At 57.9% G+C, this 16,956-nt stretch overlaps 1 protein-coding gene across 4 annotated transcripts; it reads right to left on the bottom strand.

Moving 5' to 3' along the window:
* Positions 1-1,819: 1,819 nt before the first annotated feature.
* On the bottom strand, positions 1,820-15,746 carry LRRC32 (leucine rich repeat containing 32). 4 transcript variants are annotated; one of them, XM_045577553.1, is made up of 3 exons: positions 15,559-15,746; positions 11,020-11,114; positions 1,820-5,820 (listed from the first exon to the last, which is right to left on the bottom strand). In XM_045577553.1, exons 1-3 carry the CDS (start codon positions 15,728-15,730, stop codon positions 3,916-3,918), a joined length of 2,172 nt encoding a protein of 723 aa, XP_045433509.1. In that variant the 5' UTR covers positions 15,731-15,746; the 3' UTR covers positions 1,820-3,915. The 4 variants fall into 4 exon arrangements, with proteins under 4 accessions (XP_045433509.1, XP_036283121.1, XP_036283122.1 ...); XM_036427228.2 differs by having other exon boundaries at positions 11,020-11,110; positions 15,559-15,745; XM_036427229.2 differs by lacking the exon at positions 15,559-15,746 and adding an exon at positions 15,131-15,518 and having other exon boundaries at positions 11,020-11,110.
* Positions 15,747-16,956: the final 1,210 nt, after the last annotated feature.

A 16,956-nucleotide genomic window follows, 5' to 3' on the forward strand; every position in this document is an offset into this window, starting at 1 on the left:
TGGATGGGAGGCCCATAAAGCCTTGGGCTGAGCTCAGGCCCTGCTACTGCCTTCCCTGAGGCCTTCATTGACCACCTGCTGCGTGCCAGGGTGTTGATTCACATGCTCTCTCACTGCCCAGCCCCAACCATGAAGTAGGCATGTAAACTTATCCTTTGGTGATAGGTACTGGGAGCAGAGTTGGGAGGTAAGAGGCCACAGACCAGAGAAGAAGCTGGGTTGGAGAAATCTCCAGGATGTTGGTGTGTGTGTATGTGGAGGGGCGGGTGGGGCGGAGGTTAGAGCATCATTAAGCTGGAACTTGGGGGAGGGGAGGCTGGCACCTGCAAAGCAGCAGCATCTGGGTGTCAGGGGAAGTGGGGGCCACAGGAGGACAAGCACAGGGGGGCTGAAAAGTGTGAGTGGGAACCACTCCGTACTTTCTAGACTGCCTCAGAGCCCTTTGCCGGCCCCCTAACCATGTAAGGTGCTCTCACCTCCTCTCCCAGACCTCCCTGCCCCACCTTGACCCTCCAACTCCCTTCCAGAGCCCAGGAGAGCTCTTCATCGGGGCCCACCTGGCTCCTCTTCCAAGACCAGCCCAAACTGCAGCCTGGCGGCTCACTCTCGTTCTCCAGCCGTGGGGCGACCTTCGGTTCTCCAGCTGGGAGACGTCTGGGTGTCAGGGTGTCAGAGCTGCATGCTCAGAAGGGGCTGGGCGGAGACAGAGCTCTGGGATGGCTCTGGCAGGGAGGGCGATGACATGCCCGAGGGAAGAAGGCCTGGGTCGGGAGAGCTCGTGGTTTTGGTTCAGACGGCTCCAGGCAGATGCGCCTGAAAACACGTGGCCTGAGAGGAAGGTGAGAACCGCGTAAGTACAGCATCCTAGATGCTGGGGGAGTGTGCCAAGGGAGGGCATGGGTGATGGGAGGGTAGGGGTGGGAGCCGCTGCAGTGGAGAGGTCAAGGGGTACGCACTGAAAAGTGCACAGAGTCTGACAAACTCTTGGTGACCTTAGCCAGGGCAGTGTGGGGCTCTGAGGAGCTGAAGGCAGCCTGGGTGGGTTGAAAATGGGGGTAAGAAAGAGAAGCCACTTTGCTAAGAAGTTTACCCATGAAGTAGGAGAAGACAGGGGAAAGTTGGTTTAAGGATCTTTTCGCTATTTTTATTTTTTTAATCCTCACCCAAGGATATTTTCCCCATTGATTTCTAGAGAGAAGGGAAAGGAGGGACGGGGGGAGGTGGATAGAGAGGGAAACATCAACATGAGACAGACACATTGACCGGTTGCCTCCCACCTGCACCCCTACTGGGGCTGGTCAATTTGCAACCAAGGTAGGTGCCCTTGACTGTAAATCGAATCCGGTATACAGCCCGACACTAACCACTGAGCAACTGGCCCGGGCTCTTTTCACTGTGCTTAAAAATGAGCACCACTTGAGCTTAGCTGGTCTGAGAGGAAGAAGCAACCAGAGAGGAAGGGCTGAGGAGAGAGGGAAGTGAGGGAGCAAAGGAGAGAGGAGGGGGGAGGACCCCAAGGTGGGGCAGAGGGGATGTGCTCAGAGAAAGGGCCTCAGAGAGCCCAACTGCTGACAGCCGCCATCTCCTCCGCGGTGGGGGGAGCAGGCTTTGTTGAATGTGAAGGGACATGATGCTGCTGAGGCCCCGAGGTCCTGGGGGGTGAGGACCAGAAGAGCCTCAGCATTCCACCTGCAGGCCCATCTCCCAGGGGTGCGCCATGAGGGTCCAGTGACCACAACGGGAGTGGAGGAGGGCAGGGTTGGAACGGGTGCAATGGTGCCGAGAACCTGAAGCAAGGAGGAGGCAGGCAGGCCGCACAGTGTCTCCAACATCATTTTTTAATACATTCATGTGGTTATACAAAGAGCTAGTCCCGGGGCCTGGGCTGTGGCCTGGCCCTGGGAGGTGAGAGCAGCATTGTGTAGTGTTTTCAAAGACCAGGCGTGGAGGGGCCCACACCTGCCCCAAGCCTGAGAAAGAGTGTGTGTGTGCTGTGAGCACCTCTGTCACAATTCAACCAGGACTGGGCCCCTGGGCTGCCCCCCAGACCCCCAGGGCCCCAGATGGGGCCAGGACATCAAGTTCCAGCCCTGGCTTTGCCATTGACTTCCTGACTCCTCGATCCCTCTCTGGGCCTCAGTTTTTCCATCTGTAGAATGGGGCAGAGAGAGTGGAGTGTTCATTGTCTCACACTTCACCCAGCACCATCCTGAACCAGACCCCAGCCAAGCACAGGTGGGAGGGGAAGACAACAGCATAGGGCCCTGGGCTGGTCCCAGGACAGCCCATGGTTCCATGGGCAGGAGGAACAAGGGTTTAGATCTGGATTTTTTTTTTTTTTTAACCCACTTTTCTAAGAGGGGGTGGACCCAAAAGAGCGGCTGGAGCATTATCTTGTGATGTGGCACCTGAGAGAGCAGAAAAATCACTCAGGTCCAATCTCCCCAATCCACCTCCTGACACCCGTAATGGGGTCTGAATCCACCTTTTTCCCACAGGCTCTGCCACTGACTTGTGCATCTCTGAGCAAGTCCCTTTCTCTTCCTAAGCCTCAGTTTCCCCATCTGTGTAAGGGGGAGGTGGGACTCCATGGTCTCACATTCTAGGCTGTGCTCTTTGGAAAATGGGAATGCAAGAGCAAGAGGAGAGAAAGAACCCACACCAATCTGCAAAGGAGGGAGCGAGGGGAAACTGAGGCAGAGGAAGAGAGGGCCCGTGGCCGCCTGTCTTCTCTCTGCCTGCTTGGGAGAGTGGAGAGAGAGGGACTGGTGGGATGTACAGTGCAGGATGCTCCCAGGCCCCGTGCCAGCAACGGGGCCCACTTTCTGTCCCCCCGACAGCCAGCCAGCAGCCCCGCAGCGGCAAAGCTCATCCCCCCGAGTCAGGATGATGTGGTTCTGAATCTCAGTGCCGCATTTTGTAGCCGGGATACCCTGCAGGGAGGCTTGGAGCCCCTTTTATAAACTGGTGTTAAATACCAGCCTCAGAAGGTTGTCATCAAGGGGCAGACGCAGCCTTGGGTTTGCTACAGCTGCCAAGCCTGGGGCCAAACAGAACCAGAGGCCTCAGGCCTTCCCCTCCTGGGATGGAGCGGGGAGTGGAGGAGGCCACGGCGGTACTGGGGCCAGTGTGCAACCCCAGAGAGCCAGGTGGGGCAAAGAGTCTGCCCGGAGCCGGAAATGACGGACCAGGGCTGGCCAAAGCCCAAGGCAGCAGCCTGGGAACCCGACCTGCTGCAGCCGCCACGGTCTGCCTGGAGTGCTGGGCCCCAAGCACGCGCATGTGGCTCCGGTTCTCTTCCTGTTACAAGTTCGTCATGTTCCAGAGAAGCTGAGAGTCATTATCAGAAGATGTGACAAACAGTCTCCTTGGAAAGGCCTCAGACAAATCCTCCCGGTCTTTCCCTTCCCCGGCCCTGGCCTGGCGGGGCAGGACTCCCCCACTTCCCAGCCGACCCCCCTCCCTCTCCAGCACTCACAGCCCTGGGCTCCGCACTGTGTGGTCCCTGCACAGCGCTGGGTTGCCATCCCCGCCCCAATGGGGAGATGCTTGCTGTGTCCTCCGTGCCCAGCGCAGGGTGTGGCACAAAACAGATGTCGGGTGAAGATTTGTTGATCTGATGGGTCATCCTCATTCTTCGTCACTCCCGATACAGCTCGGCGTCCAGCGTCTGCAGCTGGAGCACATGTGAGGCCCGGGAAGTGCGGCACCTACCAGTGTGGCAGGAGGCGGCGACAGGAAGCCCGGGCTGGGGTTCAGAGACCAGGGCTCTGGGACCCCCCGCTCACGCTCACGGTGTGGCCCTGGTTTGGACCTCGCCCTCCTCTGTGCCTCAGGCTCCCCTCGGCTCCCCCCCCCCCCACCCCGCCATCCTGGGAGGGGCTCCCCACTGAGCTCTCCTGCAGCCCGGCTGCTCTAGGCTTTGTACTGCTGGTTGAACTTCTGCTGGCGGACGCAGCAGCAGGTGGCCAGCATGGCGAGGGCGACGGCGGAGACGAGCGTGAAGGTGAGGATGATGATGAGGTTGACGTTCTTGAGCCCCCCCTTCTCACAGTCCTCGGGGCGCACGTGGCTGAGGAACACCTCCTCCTGGGAGTCGAAGCGGCAGGTCAGGTCCCGGGTGGCGTCGTCCACGTCCACGCGGCCCTGGTGCAGCTGGGCCGCCAGCCAGCCGTTGCCGCAGCAGCTGAGCGGGTTGCCCTGCAGGTAGAGGCGCCGCAGGCTGGTCTCCAGGCCGCCCATGGCGCTGCTGGGCAGCAGGCTGAAGCTGTTGTTCCTCAGGTCCAGCACCTCCAGAGACACGGCCTGCGTCCAGGCCGGCAGGCGGCTCAGGCGGTTCTCGGCGAGGTTGAGCTGCTTGAGGCAGCTGAAGCAGGGCAGGTCCACCTGCAGGACCTCCAGCCCGTTGCCCTGCAGGGCCAGCACCTCCAGGGAGGCCTCCAGGCCCGCCAGGGCCCTCGTGGCCACATCCAGGCCCGGGTTGAAAGAGAGGTCCAGCTCTGTGAGGGGCGTGTGGAGGAAGGCACCCGCCCGGAGCGTCTCCAGCTCGTTGTCCACTAAGTTCAGGCTGCGGAGGGAGGAGATGCCAGAGAAGTCCACGCAGCCGGAGGACCCGGGCCCGCCCGGCCCCCCACACGGAATGACCCGGTTCCCCTGCAGGTTGAGCCTCTGCAAGCTCGCCAGGCCGGCAAAGGTTTGCGGGGGCAGGCCGCGCAGGGCGTTGTGCTGCAGGAGCAGCGTCCGCAGAGACCCCAGGGCCCCGGCGCCCAGCTCCAGCGTGCCCAGCGCGTTGTGGCTGACGTCCAGGAGCACCAGGCAGGGCAGCGAGCCCGCCCGCGGAGCCTCGAAGGCCTGCAAGCAGTTCCGGCTGAGGTTCAGGAAGCGCAGGGAGGTCAGGTGCTCGAGAAAGCCCTCGGGGACAAGCTCGATCTCGTTGTAGCTCAGATCCAGGTTCGAGAGCTGGGAGAGGGGGTGGGCGCTGGCGTTCCGGCGGCGGCCGGGGGGGTCCGAGAGGGGCGAGGCCGACCAGCCCTCGGAAGGGGCATGGGTGGCCTTGCCCCCCGGGGGCGGCCGCGCGGGGAGGCTGATGAGGTTGTTGGACACGTTCAGGTAGAGGAGCGCCGGGAGCGCGGCCAGGTCCGGGAAGCGGAGCAGCTTGTTCTCCCGCAGGTCCAGCCAGGTGAGCTGGTAGCCGGCCTGCGGCTCGGGGGCCATCTGGAAGGCCTCGATGCTGTTGCAGCTCAGGTCCAGCACCCGCAGCTGCGGGAGGCTGAAGTCGGAGATGCAGGTGAGGGAGTTCCGGGAGAGGTTGAGGTGGGTCAGGCGGGGCAGGGCCTCGAAGGCGCCGTCCTCGATGTCCATGAGCACGTTGCTGTGCAGGTCCAGCCGCTCCAGGGCGGGGGTGCCCCCGAAGGTCTGGCGGGCGAGGCGGGTCAGGCTGTTCTCCGCCAGGGCCAGGGTGCGCAGGGCGGGCGCCTCCCCCAGCAGCTGCTCCAGCAGGCCGCTGTACAGGCTGTTCCCGGACAGGTCCAGCGAGCTCAGGTGCGGCAGGTGACCCAGGCCCCCGGCGCTCAGCGCCAGGCGGTTGTGGGCCAGGTTGAGGTGCTCCAGGTGGGACAGGGCCTGGAAGACGCCCGGCTGGAGGAAGCTGATCTCGTTGGCGCTCAGGTCCAGGTGGCGGAGCGCTGCGTAGAGGCCGAGGGGCGAGGCCAGGATGCTCTGAAGCTGGTTTCCAGACAGGTCAAGGGCCTCCGTGTCCCACGGCAGCCCCGAGGGGACCTGCGCCAGGCCGCGGCACTGGCAGGAGACCTCCTTGTTCACCTGGGGAGGGGGAGGCAGAAAGAGGGGAAGGCATTAGTGGGTGCAGTAGGAGCTGGAATCAAACACGTGCCTCTGGGAAGGATGACGTGAGCTCCCACCAGGCTTGGCTGGGCTTCTCCCTTGGCCTATCAGGATGCTCCATGTTCCTCCATCCCAGCCTAATCACCCTATGTCTGGATGACCCCATCCTGCTCCCTGCCTTGTCTCTGGCACCCAGTACAGCACTGGCATCAGGGAGGGACTCGAGGAAGCTTTGATGGGTGGACAGAGAGGTGATAGAAAGTTAGAAGGACAAATGACCAGACAAAAAAACGCTGTACTAATCACTAACACATTTTATAGGAAGCTGAGCCACAGATCATCTAGAGCAGTGTTTCCCAAACTTCTGGCATATGTGTACCCCTTCTATAATTTTCGTAACGCTGAGTACCCCTCGTACTCATGAGAACGTAGAATTAGGCGCAACTAAGCACGGTGCAGTGCATATCCCCACCAAACTCCGGTGCAACGCGTACCCCCACCAAGCTCTTCCCGTACCCCTTGGGGTATGCGTACCACACTTTGGGAAGCACTGATCTAGAGCAGTGGTCAGCAAGCTCATTAGTCAACAGAGTGGAAAATCGCGGCTCACAAGCAGCACGTGGCTTGAGAGCCGCTGTCTGCTGACTACTGATTTAGAGCAAGCACATCAAACTCGCTGCCAACGGGCTGCAAGCCTTGTTTAAATGAACGAGGCATGCGGCCCGCGAGTTTGACATGCTTGATCTAGAGTGACCCGGGGCCGCGAGGAACAGAGCCAAGCTGGGGCCCAGGCCTCCTGGTTCCACACCCGGCTTCCTTCTGTGGGCCCGGGTTGTTACATTGGCCCAGTTGGTGTTAGACTGGATTAACCCGCTTTGGGGGAGTTGTTTCCAAAAGGAAAAAAAAAAAAATGCAGTTTGCCCTCTTGTCATCCGCTTTTAGCTTCCTGCCCTCCGATCTCATTCAAGCCCTCTTCCTGTGGGGCACAGCGCTGGGTCCCAGAGCCTGCCTCCTCGGGGACACTCCCCAGGAGCGCCCTTTCTGCTGCTGCTACCAACCCCCACCCCGTCAGTGGCTCTGCTTCCCATGCCCAGTCCCGATCTGGTCCCGGAGGTGGGGTGAGGGTAAGCGGCACGGGGGAAGTGTCCAGGGTCCCCACCCACGTCCTTGGAGGACAGCACTATGAATGTGTGTTGTGTGCCCCATCAAGTCACATGACCACCCTGGTTACTTATCCAGAAAGTAACTCATGCTTCCCTAGTACCCACTCAGCATCTTGGGTTTCTTGGCATTTTCAGACCCACGGTCTCGCTGGGTCTTCGCAATAGCCTGCCTGTCAGTAGGATGGCCCCTACTTAAGAAAACCAAGCCCAGAGAGGGGAAGGAAGGTTTCGGGATCACCCAGCTGCTGGGTTTGAACCCAGATATTTTAACATCTAAAGGCCCCGCTTTTGTCCTTCTATCTCATGTGCTTTCTGAGGCCAGAAGTCTTTCCATGCAAATGCAGTCTTCCTCTCATCTCTCCTAGCACACCAGGAAGCCCAGCCTTTCTCAGCTGGTCTGACTGCTATCACCGCCCGGCTCAGGCCCACTCCTGCGCCGGCTTCTGCCTTCACGGACCCTTCTGATCCACCCACCAACCACATGCTGGCAATTGCTCTCAGATTCCACTCGGACAGTGTCATCTGTTTACAGTAAACCCCTCCAGGGCAAACTGCGGGACTCTCAGCAGGTTCAAGGCTGTTTGTGGCCCCCGAGGCACTGTCCCCTCTCCTCCCAACCCACTCCAGCCCAGCCCACAGTGACGGCATCTGACCACTGACCATTGTGCCCTTCAGGCCCCAGCTCTGGGCCTCCTCCTTCCCGTTCCCTGTGCTGGTTATGTCCTTCCCAACGAAGTCTGCAGGGGAACTCTGCATGCTGAGCCCAGGGTCTCCTCTGCCAGGAAGCCTTCTGATTCCCGGCCAGGTTGGGGACTCCTCTGGGTTTTCTTACGGCTTCTGTGCTTCCTGTCATAGCTTTGGCCCCTGAATTGTGCCTATCTGTGTGGGGACCTGCCAGACAGTGAACTCAGAGCAAACAGGGCCTGTTTTGATTAATGTGGATGCCTTGGGCTTGGCTCAGAAGGTGCTCACTAAATTTTTTTTAATGAATGAAAGAGTCGTAGACATCACTGGTTTAGTAAAGGTCTGAGGGATTGAGTCAATCTCCTTTCTAAAAAGAAAGAAAAGGGATGATCCATATATTCAGACTAAAGTCAAAGACTGTTAGAGCATAAAGGGTCCAGCCCACCCAATTCCAGGATGGGGAGACATCTCCCAAGCTTGAAAATGGCAGGGAACCTCCCGAGGTCACGGTGAGTCAGTAACTAAGCCAGCGGGGCTGGAACACCAGCCCCCGGGGCTCCCTGCCTAGCCCAGCTGTCAGCTTCCTCTCAAGATCCCAAGGTGAGGAGGGGGAGGAATGGACTGCCCTCCAACAGGCCCCTGTGTGCCTCTTCCTACTGGATGCAGCACAGTCACCGGCCTGCACAGCGGCCCCGGGATGAACCAGAAACCATCCTGGCCACCAGGCCAGTCTTGCCTGGCTCCTTGCCCCTTTCTCCCTTCCTACCTCTTGGCCTGCTGGGGCCACCAGGCATGGCCCCTCATCTTGTCCTTGGCTCCCGGACCGTCCACCCTTATTAAGGAAGTCTCAGCAAAAGGAACATTAACACAATGACTGCCACTAACCACGAAGCACCAGCTGTGTGGCAGGCTTGTACTGGATGCACAGATCCCGTGCTTCGTTCCATCTCCTAAGGCAGTGGTTCTCAACCTTCCTAATGCTGCGACCCTTTCATACAGTTCCTCATGTTGTGGTGACCCCCCCAACCATACAATTATTTTCGTTGCTGCCTCATAACTGTAACTTTGCTACTGTCATGAATCATAATGTAAATAGCTGATATGCAGGATGTCTTAGGAGACCCCTGTGAGAGGACCGTTCGACCCCCAAAGGGGCCTGGACCCACAGGTTGAGAACCGCCATTAAGGCATATTTACCTCATTGTACCCTCTGAGGAAACTGAGGCTCGGAGGAGGAAGGTGGCTTCCCCGAATCATACAGTCAGAAGCTCAAAACTACCACTGGGAGTTCCTTTTCCTACTGCCAGCCAAGTTTGGCCACGGTGCCCTCAGCTGAGCAAGTACCCAGGTTGAGTCCTCCAGCAGAGTAAACACTAGGAACACCAGTTACCACTGCCTGAGCATTTACCATGTGGGGAGCACTGTCCTATGCATCACATATTATCCTACAGGCAAGCCTCTGAATTCTCAAAGGCTCCCGGGGCCACCAGCCCCTGAGAGGGAGTCAGGACACAGGCTGGCCAAGCCCAGAGCCTAAGGCTTGCTTTCTGCCCGGGTGCCCAGGCCCCCTGCCAGAGGCCCAGAGGCGGAGCCTGCGGGCAGTGCTGCACCGCTGCCCGGCTCTGCAGTGCAGTCGGAAGGAGCTAGAAGGCCAGTGCGGCTCCCTGCACTCCGCCTCCTGCTGCCTGAGCTCTCAGCCCTCAGCACCACTGACTTGCTTGGGAAAGGGTCTGGGAGGAGTCAGCCCTTAGCCAAATTCGGAGCTGCCCTTGGCAACACTCTACCCGCTCTCTCTGGGGTGACAGGGTGTCACTGCCCAAGTTTTTTTGTTTTATGTGGGTTTTTTGTGTGTGTTTTTTTGTTTTTGTTTTTGTGGGGTTTTTTTGTTTGTTTGTTTTGTGTGTGTGTGTGTGTGTGTGTGTGTGTGTGTGTTTTAGGAGGGATGAAGACTTGCCACCCAACTCCATTTTACCACCTGCACAGAGAGGGAAGCAGGGCAGCAAGAGTCACTCGCAGTGGGCAGCATAAGCCCGGGAGCTGGGTTCGAATGCTGCTCTACTGCTTCCTATCTGCATAACCCTGGTAGCCACAGCTCTTCTCTCGGCCTCAGTTTCCTCAGCAGAAAGAGGAATCTGAGCAGCAGACAGGGAAAGTTCTTAGCATGCAGCAGGCACCCTGTGAGCCCTCGGCAGATGAAAAAAAAAAAAATTATCTTAAAAATCATCATGACTCCTTCTGTGGCAGTCCAGAAAGCACCTTTCTGCCTGTTATCTCATTCTCCCCGATCCAAAGCTCACCCAGTTCTGCTTCCTGCTGGGTGGCCAGGGCCTTCCCTTCTCCGAGTCTATCTCCCTGGCAGAATGTGGGGCTGCGTTTGGTGACATTGAGGCCTTCCCTGCCTGTGATTCCGGGCTCTGGGAAGGGTTCTCAGAGGGCTCTAAAGAGCAAGAGGTAAGGCAACCACCCCAGGACGCTGCAGCCTCCAGGAGCAGGTGGCCGTTCTGTGTCATAAGCCTCAGCCCCAGGTCCAAGTGGGCTGCCACAGGGCCTGTCTCTTCCCCAGGGCAAGCTCCTGCCTTGCACTCAGTGACGGCCCAGCTTTACAAGCGGACCTGGGTGGTCTCCTTTCCCTGCGCCCCACAGGGTGACAGTCACTGCAGGGCTAGTCTCCCGGCAAGGGGCGGGAAAATGGAACAAAGTGAATCAAACACGGCCCCTGCCCGTGGGAAGTTCTAGGTCTGGCGGGGAGACAAGCCTGGGCCCACTTTCAAACTATACTATGTGCTCACTATTGAGATGGAGGGAAGCTTGGGGCTGGGGAAGACCAGGGAAAGGAGCACACAGGACCATGTCAGCCTGGGGGGAATCGGAAGAGGCTTCCTGAAGGGGGCAGCATTTGACCCAGGCAGTGATGAGTGAGGCTTCCCAGCAGGGATGTGGCCGATGGGCCCACGTCAAGGAGCCCAGGACCCAAATCAGAAAAGCCCTTCCCAGCTGACTGACCCCAAATTCTGTATCACCCTGTGGCGGCAGAGGGAATGGAGTCCAATATTGGCCCCAGTGGTCCCAGGTGAATGACCTTGGACAAGTCACTTAACCTCTCCAAGCCTTAGCTTCCAATTCTGTAAAATGGTACTTACCAGGCAGGATTAATGGTAAAGAAGGTATTTAAACATTCTAGCAGATGCTAATCAAATGCAAGGTTTAAATTAGCATTCCTTTTCCTTTTCTGACTCCTCTGGTTTTGGCTTCTGGAGCTGGGACGTCAGAACCCCGTAGGGCAGGGTGGGGTGAGGGTGGGAGCTTACCCTGCCAAGGCAGGGCTTCTTACCATCTTACAGGGCACCTTGTCTCCCTGCTGGGAGGTAGCCAGGCCCAGGGTCAGCACGGGCAGGAGCAGCAGGATCTGGTGGCTCATGGCTCTGCGTGGGGCAGGGAGGAAAGGGGACATTGTAAAACCCAGGCTCCTTCCCATGGCCAGCCCGTACCCTCCCAGCCTGCCCTCAGAGAACTCCAGACCACAGCTGTATCTGACGTTAAGGTGTAGCCCATCACAGAGGGCCTCCAATGCTACGCCAAGGCAAGAGGCCATGCCCCTGGAGAGAGTGTTTAAACAGTGGGCGACATGGTCAGATTTGGGTTTCAAAAGACTTCACCTGGTGGAAGACAATCTGGAGGAGGCGAGCAGGAGGCAGAGTGACCCTAGGGGCTGCCCTGGGCCCACCTCAGGGCTGGGGGGAGGGGAGGTGGGGAGCTGGGCCCCTGACTCCCTTTCTACCCAAGCCACAAGCAGGTCACCCCTTCGTAGCTCCTCAGACCCCAAATGGAATTACACACACACACACACACACACACACACACACACACACACACACACGGACCTTTATTTTGCTCTTTTCCTTTTGATTTTCTGATTCTTGAGTCCCTGCCATTGTTTGATGGCTGGGCCTGGAGTCCTGACAGGAAACCCCACCGGAGGCTTGCCCCGGCCCGGCATTGTGGCTGCGAACTTCCCGAGGAGCAGGCTGCCAGGCCCTTTACTTTCACTGAAGCCACCACCGTGCCAGGCAGGGGGACACGCAGGCCTGTGGGACCTGCCCTGCCCTGTGTGAGCAGCCAGGGTGCCCTCAGCAGGGTGGAACCTCAGTGCTTCTAGGAGCTCACTCACTGGCGACCTGGGTCAGGGGCTAGGAATACACAGCTCAATCTATCCATTTCATTCATTCATTCATTCATTCATTCACTCACACTTTTATTGAATGCCTCCTCACATCTAGCTCTGTGCTAGGAACTGGGGACACAAATAAATGCACAGAAGTGGCCGTAATACACACAGAGCATTAAGAAGCAGGGATACATAAAATCCTCTAAGAGCACTGGACTCAGAGTCACCCATATCCAACTGTTCCCTCTGATTCCTCCACTAACCTGCTGTGTCGCCTTGTGCAGATCATTTCACCTCTCTGAGGCTCAGTTTCCTTTTCTGGGGTTAATGCTGACTTCACCAAGTTTTCTTAAATATCAAATAATACATATATTCTACTTAGGGAGCCCTTAGTATGCACGCTTCTCCACACTTCACATGTATTAACTCATTTAATCCTCACCATCACTCAATGACTTGACTCCGTGATTAGCAGTCCCATTTTACAGACAGGAAAACTGAGGCCCAGAGAGATTAAGTAACAGATTCAAGGTCTCACAGACAACAAGTCTGGCTCCTAGGTCTGTGCTCTTAACCTCTACACTATGTGGTCTCTAAAAAGGCCTCAATAAATGGGAGCTGAGGTGTAGACTCTGAAGGTGCTTTAGGAGAAGATGTATTTATAGGACCTTTGAGGGCTGGGTCTTTACTATTAGACCCATTGGCTGTCCTTACAATGAATTTTAAATGAAGGTGGCTGCCTGAGTTCCTTTATTGTTCAAATGTGTCTTTTAAACCCTGTTCCCTGGGTTCCCCTGGGCCAGGGGCCTCTGCCCCCACAAATGCTCGCTCTTCTCACCTGCATCATGGGCCAGGCTTTTACAGGAAATTTTGTTCTGCTGTTTAAAAAGCAGAACATCACCACACACGCAGAATTGAGTGGAACCCCCTCAGGGGGCCTCTGAGGCCCTTGGGGAGTGTGCCTTGCGGCCAACCTCATTTCTCACCCTCCCCTCTCCCACTCTGCGTTCTGGAAGCCTCCTATTTTCTTCAGGCCTCAGAGCCCCTTTCGCTGCTCCAACCCTTCCCTCACCCTCTCTCTTGTGCTGAATACCTCCTTGTCCTTTGGGTCTCAGCTTAGATGTCACCTCCTCCAAGGAGCCTTCTCTGGTTTCCCAAGTGTAGGCTATGTGATTGGCTCTGCCTCCGGGTTCCCACAGCCCCTGAGCTTCCAGTGAGCACAGCACCGGGCACTCTGGGATTGCCCCTCAGGAGGAGTCTCAGGGACAGGGCAACACGGGGACAGTGGCGAGAGCAGATGCTCTCCTTGACCTCCCTGCCACACGCCTTCCTCCCTGTCAGTGGGTTTGGTCTGTTCTCTGAGGAAACCCCCAGAGCTGCCCACCTCCCTCCTCCATCATTACCACAGAGTCACCACCATGACCCTGGGCCTCCACCACAGCAACACCTTACGTCCACCCCGACCCCTTTCAGTCTGTCCTTCACACAGCGGCCAGAGGTGTCGTTAAACCATAGATCAGATCATGAATCTCGTTGCCTGAAAACCTGCAGTATAATCCAGGCTTGATCCCCCTCCTCTCTGACTCCATCTACCATTTGCCCTTCCCTCAGCAAATCCTAGTGTTTGCCATTCTTCTCACCATTCCTCAACCACCGCAAGTGCATTCCCACCCCAGGGCCTTTGCCCCGCTGCTCCCTCCGCCTGGAAGGCTCTTCCCCAGCCCTTCCCATGGCTTACTGCTTTCATCACGTTGATCACTTCCTGATCATTAATGTTTTATTCTATGAGGACAGGAGTCTACCAAAGGGTGCTCACCAGCGATCGATTGAACAAATGGCAGAGGGAGGGGTGCCGAGCTCTACTGAAATGGGCTGAGGGGTAAGTGTGAGGTGAGGACAAGGAAGGGCTTGGCGCAGAACTGGAAGGCACTGCAGCCCAAAGGGGCCCTCATTCCCCCCTCCTCTGCCTGCCAAATCTCATTCTGCCCCCAATTGGGGCATCAGGGCATCCAGCATGGACAATCCCTGTACCAGCGGAGCTCGGGCCTGGCATCTGACAGAAGGGGGCCCCTCAGCAGTGGGCATCCATCAGCAGTGCCCAGAACAAAGGGCACTGCTGATGGATGTGTGGAATTTGAGGGCAACTCACTCTCACGAGGGAAAGCTGGGGTCACTTAGACCCAGACTGACATCTAGACTGCTGTTCCCCAGCCCGTTCTGGGGCAAGCCCCTTAACCCTCCAGGGCCTCAGTGCCCCATCAGTAGGGCAAGTGGCCTGGTTCCCATTCTACCGCTGGCCTCTCCCACTAATGTGATGAGCAAGCTGATACTGCCTGTGATAATGTCCTGGACAGATTGTCTGTTTAGCTGGGACAATGACCGGCAGAGCTAAACAGCTTAGGCGAGGTATGCTGAGAATGGAGACCGCAAGCTTGTAGACTTAGAGGCCAAGGCAAAAGATATCTTAGGATTCTGACCAGGAAGAGAAATGTTAAAGAATGTGTGTGTGTGTGTGTGTGTGTGTGTGTGTGTTTGTGTGTGTGCAGAAAGAGAGAGGGTGGGGGGAATGAGGTGGGACAATGCCTACTATCATAAATAAGCCCATCCTTACCATTTAAGAATGCTAGACATTCTCCTAAGTACCCGACCTATATTATCTCACTTACTTCTCACAACAAACCAGTAGTTACTATAATTTTCCATTTTACAGATGAGGAAAACTGAGGCTCAGAAAGATAAAATGATTTACCCAGCAGGTTACCCAGCTCATGAGTATGTTGGGATTCATCCCAGGTCTGCATGACCCGAATGCTGTTTTCTCTCCAGCAGGTGCTGAACTGCCTGGCGCCTTTCTAACTGTCCCCAATTTGCCTATGAGGAAAACAAAGCTCAGAGAGGCGACTGACCCAAAGTCACACAGTCAGTTAACAGAGTCAGGATGAGAATCCAGTCTGTCTGGTTCCAAAGCGAATGGTCCACTGCACCAGGCCAAGATCTCCCTCTCTAACTCCCTCTAATGACAGCTTCCCCCCAACATCCATAAGGGGACAGGCTCACAGGGCTGGTCCCGGCGACTCCCCCTTCTCTGCTCATCAGGGACCACTGGCAGAGTGGGGTCCCGAGAGAGCGGCTGTGGGAGCCCCTAAACCAGCAGTGAATCATTAAGGGCAGACATGTGCATCCCACGGAGGAATTAGACCTTAACCCAAAGGAATGCGGCTGTGATGACGGAATTTCAGGCAGCTCAGGGTGGGGGTAGGGGTCCCTCACATCTTACCACCCATGAAGACGGCTGTGCCAGGGACCCCTGAAGAGAGGGGAGGGTCCTCCTTAGCCCCTCACCTCAGGTAGGCAAGCTATCTGGTGCGGTGGGATGGGAAGCCCCACGCCCAGCCGCCCAGCGCAGAGCAGAGGATCATAGGAGCTCTGGATGGATTCAAATCCTAGTCTGCCCTTAACTAAAGGTACGTTCCCGCCAAGGGCTGTCAAATGGGCACAGGTCTCACTTTTTTTGCGGGGAAAGATCTGTTGAGTTAGCAGCCTGGGAGACCTCCCAGGAGGGTCAACCCTGACTCCACGTGGGAGGTGGAGGACGGGGGCGGGAGGAGGACCCAGCCCCGCTCCAGGTCCTCTGCTCCGGAGAGGCGCGGGGCAGGCGGTTCCCCGAGGGCGGGCCAGCCACCCCCCACCCCCGTTCGCTCCTACCTGGCTCAGCGCGGCCGCCGCTCCTTGCCCGCGCAGCCCCGGCACATTTTGCGCGAACCCGCTCCCCGGTCCCACCCCGCGCCAGACCCCGGGGTCGCGGCCCGAGGAGGCGCCCGGCAGATCCTCCGCCCCGCGGGAGCCGAACCCGCGAGGGCCCGGCTCGGGCTCCCATTTAAATACCTCTCCCGCCCCACCACGCCTCCCTTCGGGCCGGCCGCGGGGTCCTAGCGCCGCCGGTGTTGCCAAGAGGGAGCGAAGCATCAGCTTCTTGGTGCTGAAATCCCGGCCAGGAGGCGGCGGGCTGCAGGGGCTGGATCAAAGGGGCCGGAGGGAGAGGGGTCGCCGAGGAGGCCCCGTGCCAGCTAGGCTGGCCCGGGCCGCCGCACTTGCAGTTCGCGGCCCCGCGGGGTTTTGGAGGACTGGCGGCTCCGGGAGCCCCAGGTCCGCAGAGGAAATCCTGCCTGGTCCCGAGTTCCCGCTGCCAGCGCAGGGCACTTAGTGGGGGGGGTTAGGTAGGGGGGCGAACAGGAGGAGTGACCGCGGGTTTGAACCAGGAAGGAAATGACCCTGCGCTGGCCCTGGGGCGGCCACCGAGGGGATTCCCCCGCCGTGGCTATCTCCTCCGGACAGTCCAGGCAAGTCACTTCCCCCTCTGGATGTGGTCTGGTATCCAGGCCTGTCACCCTGTCACCGACCCTGAAGCAGCCCTGGGAGCCGGTCCCACCCAGGTGTCCAGCTTGCAGATTGTGAGACTGAGGTTAGGCATGGGGACAACGAATATGAATAAACACCAGTGGTCTGCGATGGCTAAGAGCCCATTGATCTTTGGGAAACCGAGTCTCAGAAAGGTTCAATGGCATATCCAAAGGCATGCAGTCTGTAAGAGGCAGTGATGGGAGTCCATTGTGTGCACAGAGCGAAATTCGGTCCAGCTGAGGGCCCCCTCTGCAGGCACCATTTTGCTCAGGTTAAAACTCTGTGCAAGGTAGCATGGTGGCATCACTGACCTTTACATCAGAGACGGAAGCAAACCTTCCCCGAGCCACCCCTCTTCTCCATGGATGCCTTGACCCTACCAAGTCCAGGGGATGGTGGTTCCCCTGCTGGGGATGAGGGTGTTGAGGGAGGAGGGTCAGGGCTTTCCTTAGAGTCTGGTTTCCCAGGATAGAAGGGAATTCCTCTTCCGCACTGTTTCTCTCTCCTGATAGAGTGGCACAGGGGCCCGTCTTACAGGTGGGAAAGCGACCGCCCAACGCGTGTGGTAAACCAGGGTGACGCTGGGCTCAGAGCTGGGTTCCCTGCATGCCGGATGGCCGCTGCCTTCCCATGTGGCTCCCTGTGGGGATGGGCCTGGGCAGAAGGGGGACAGCCCAGAGGACAAGAGCTAGGACAGCTGGA

This window comes from Pipistrellus kuhlii, unplaced genomic scaffold (assembly GCF_014108245.1).
Source record: "Pipistrellus kuhlii isolate mPipKuh1 unplaced genomic scaffold, mPipKuh1.p scaffold_m20_p_9, whole genome shotgun sequence".
Taxonomy (NCBI): Eukaryota; Metazoa; Chordata; class Mammalia; order Chiroptera; family Vespertilionidae; genus Pipistrellus; species Pipistrellus kuhlii.

Bases quoted from the DNA above. Each gene is read 5' to 3' on its own strand.
- LRRC32 (XM_045577553.1), bottom strand. From the start codon at position 15,730: ATGGGAGCCCGAGCCGGGCCCTCGCGGGTTCGGCTCCCGCGGGGCGGA. The intron at 11,115-15,558 runs GTAGGAGCGAAC...TCCCTGCCCCAC, and splicing joins CGGCGGCCGCGCTGAGCCAG to GCAGAGCCATGAGCCACCAG. The intron at 5,821-11,019 runs GTAAGAAGCCCT...CCCCCTCCCCAG, and splicing joins ACAAGGTGCCCTGTAAGATG to GTGAACAAGGAGGTCTCCTG.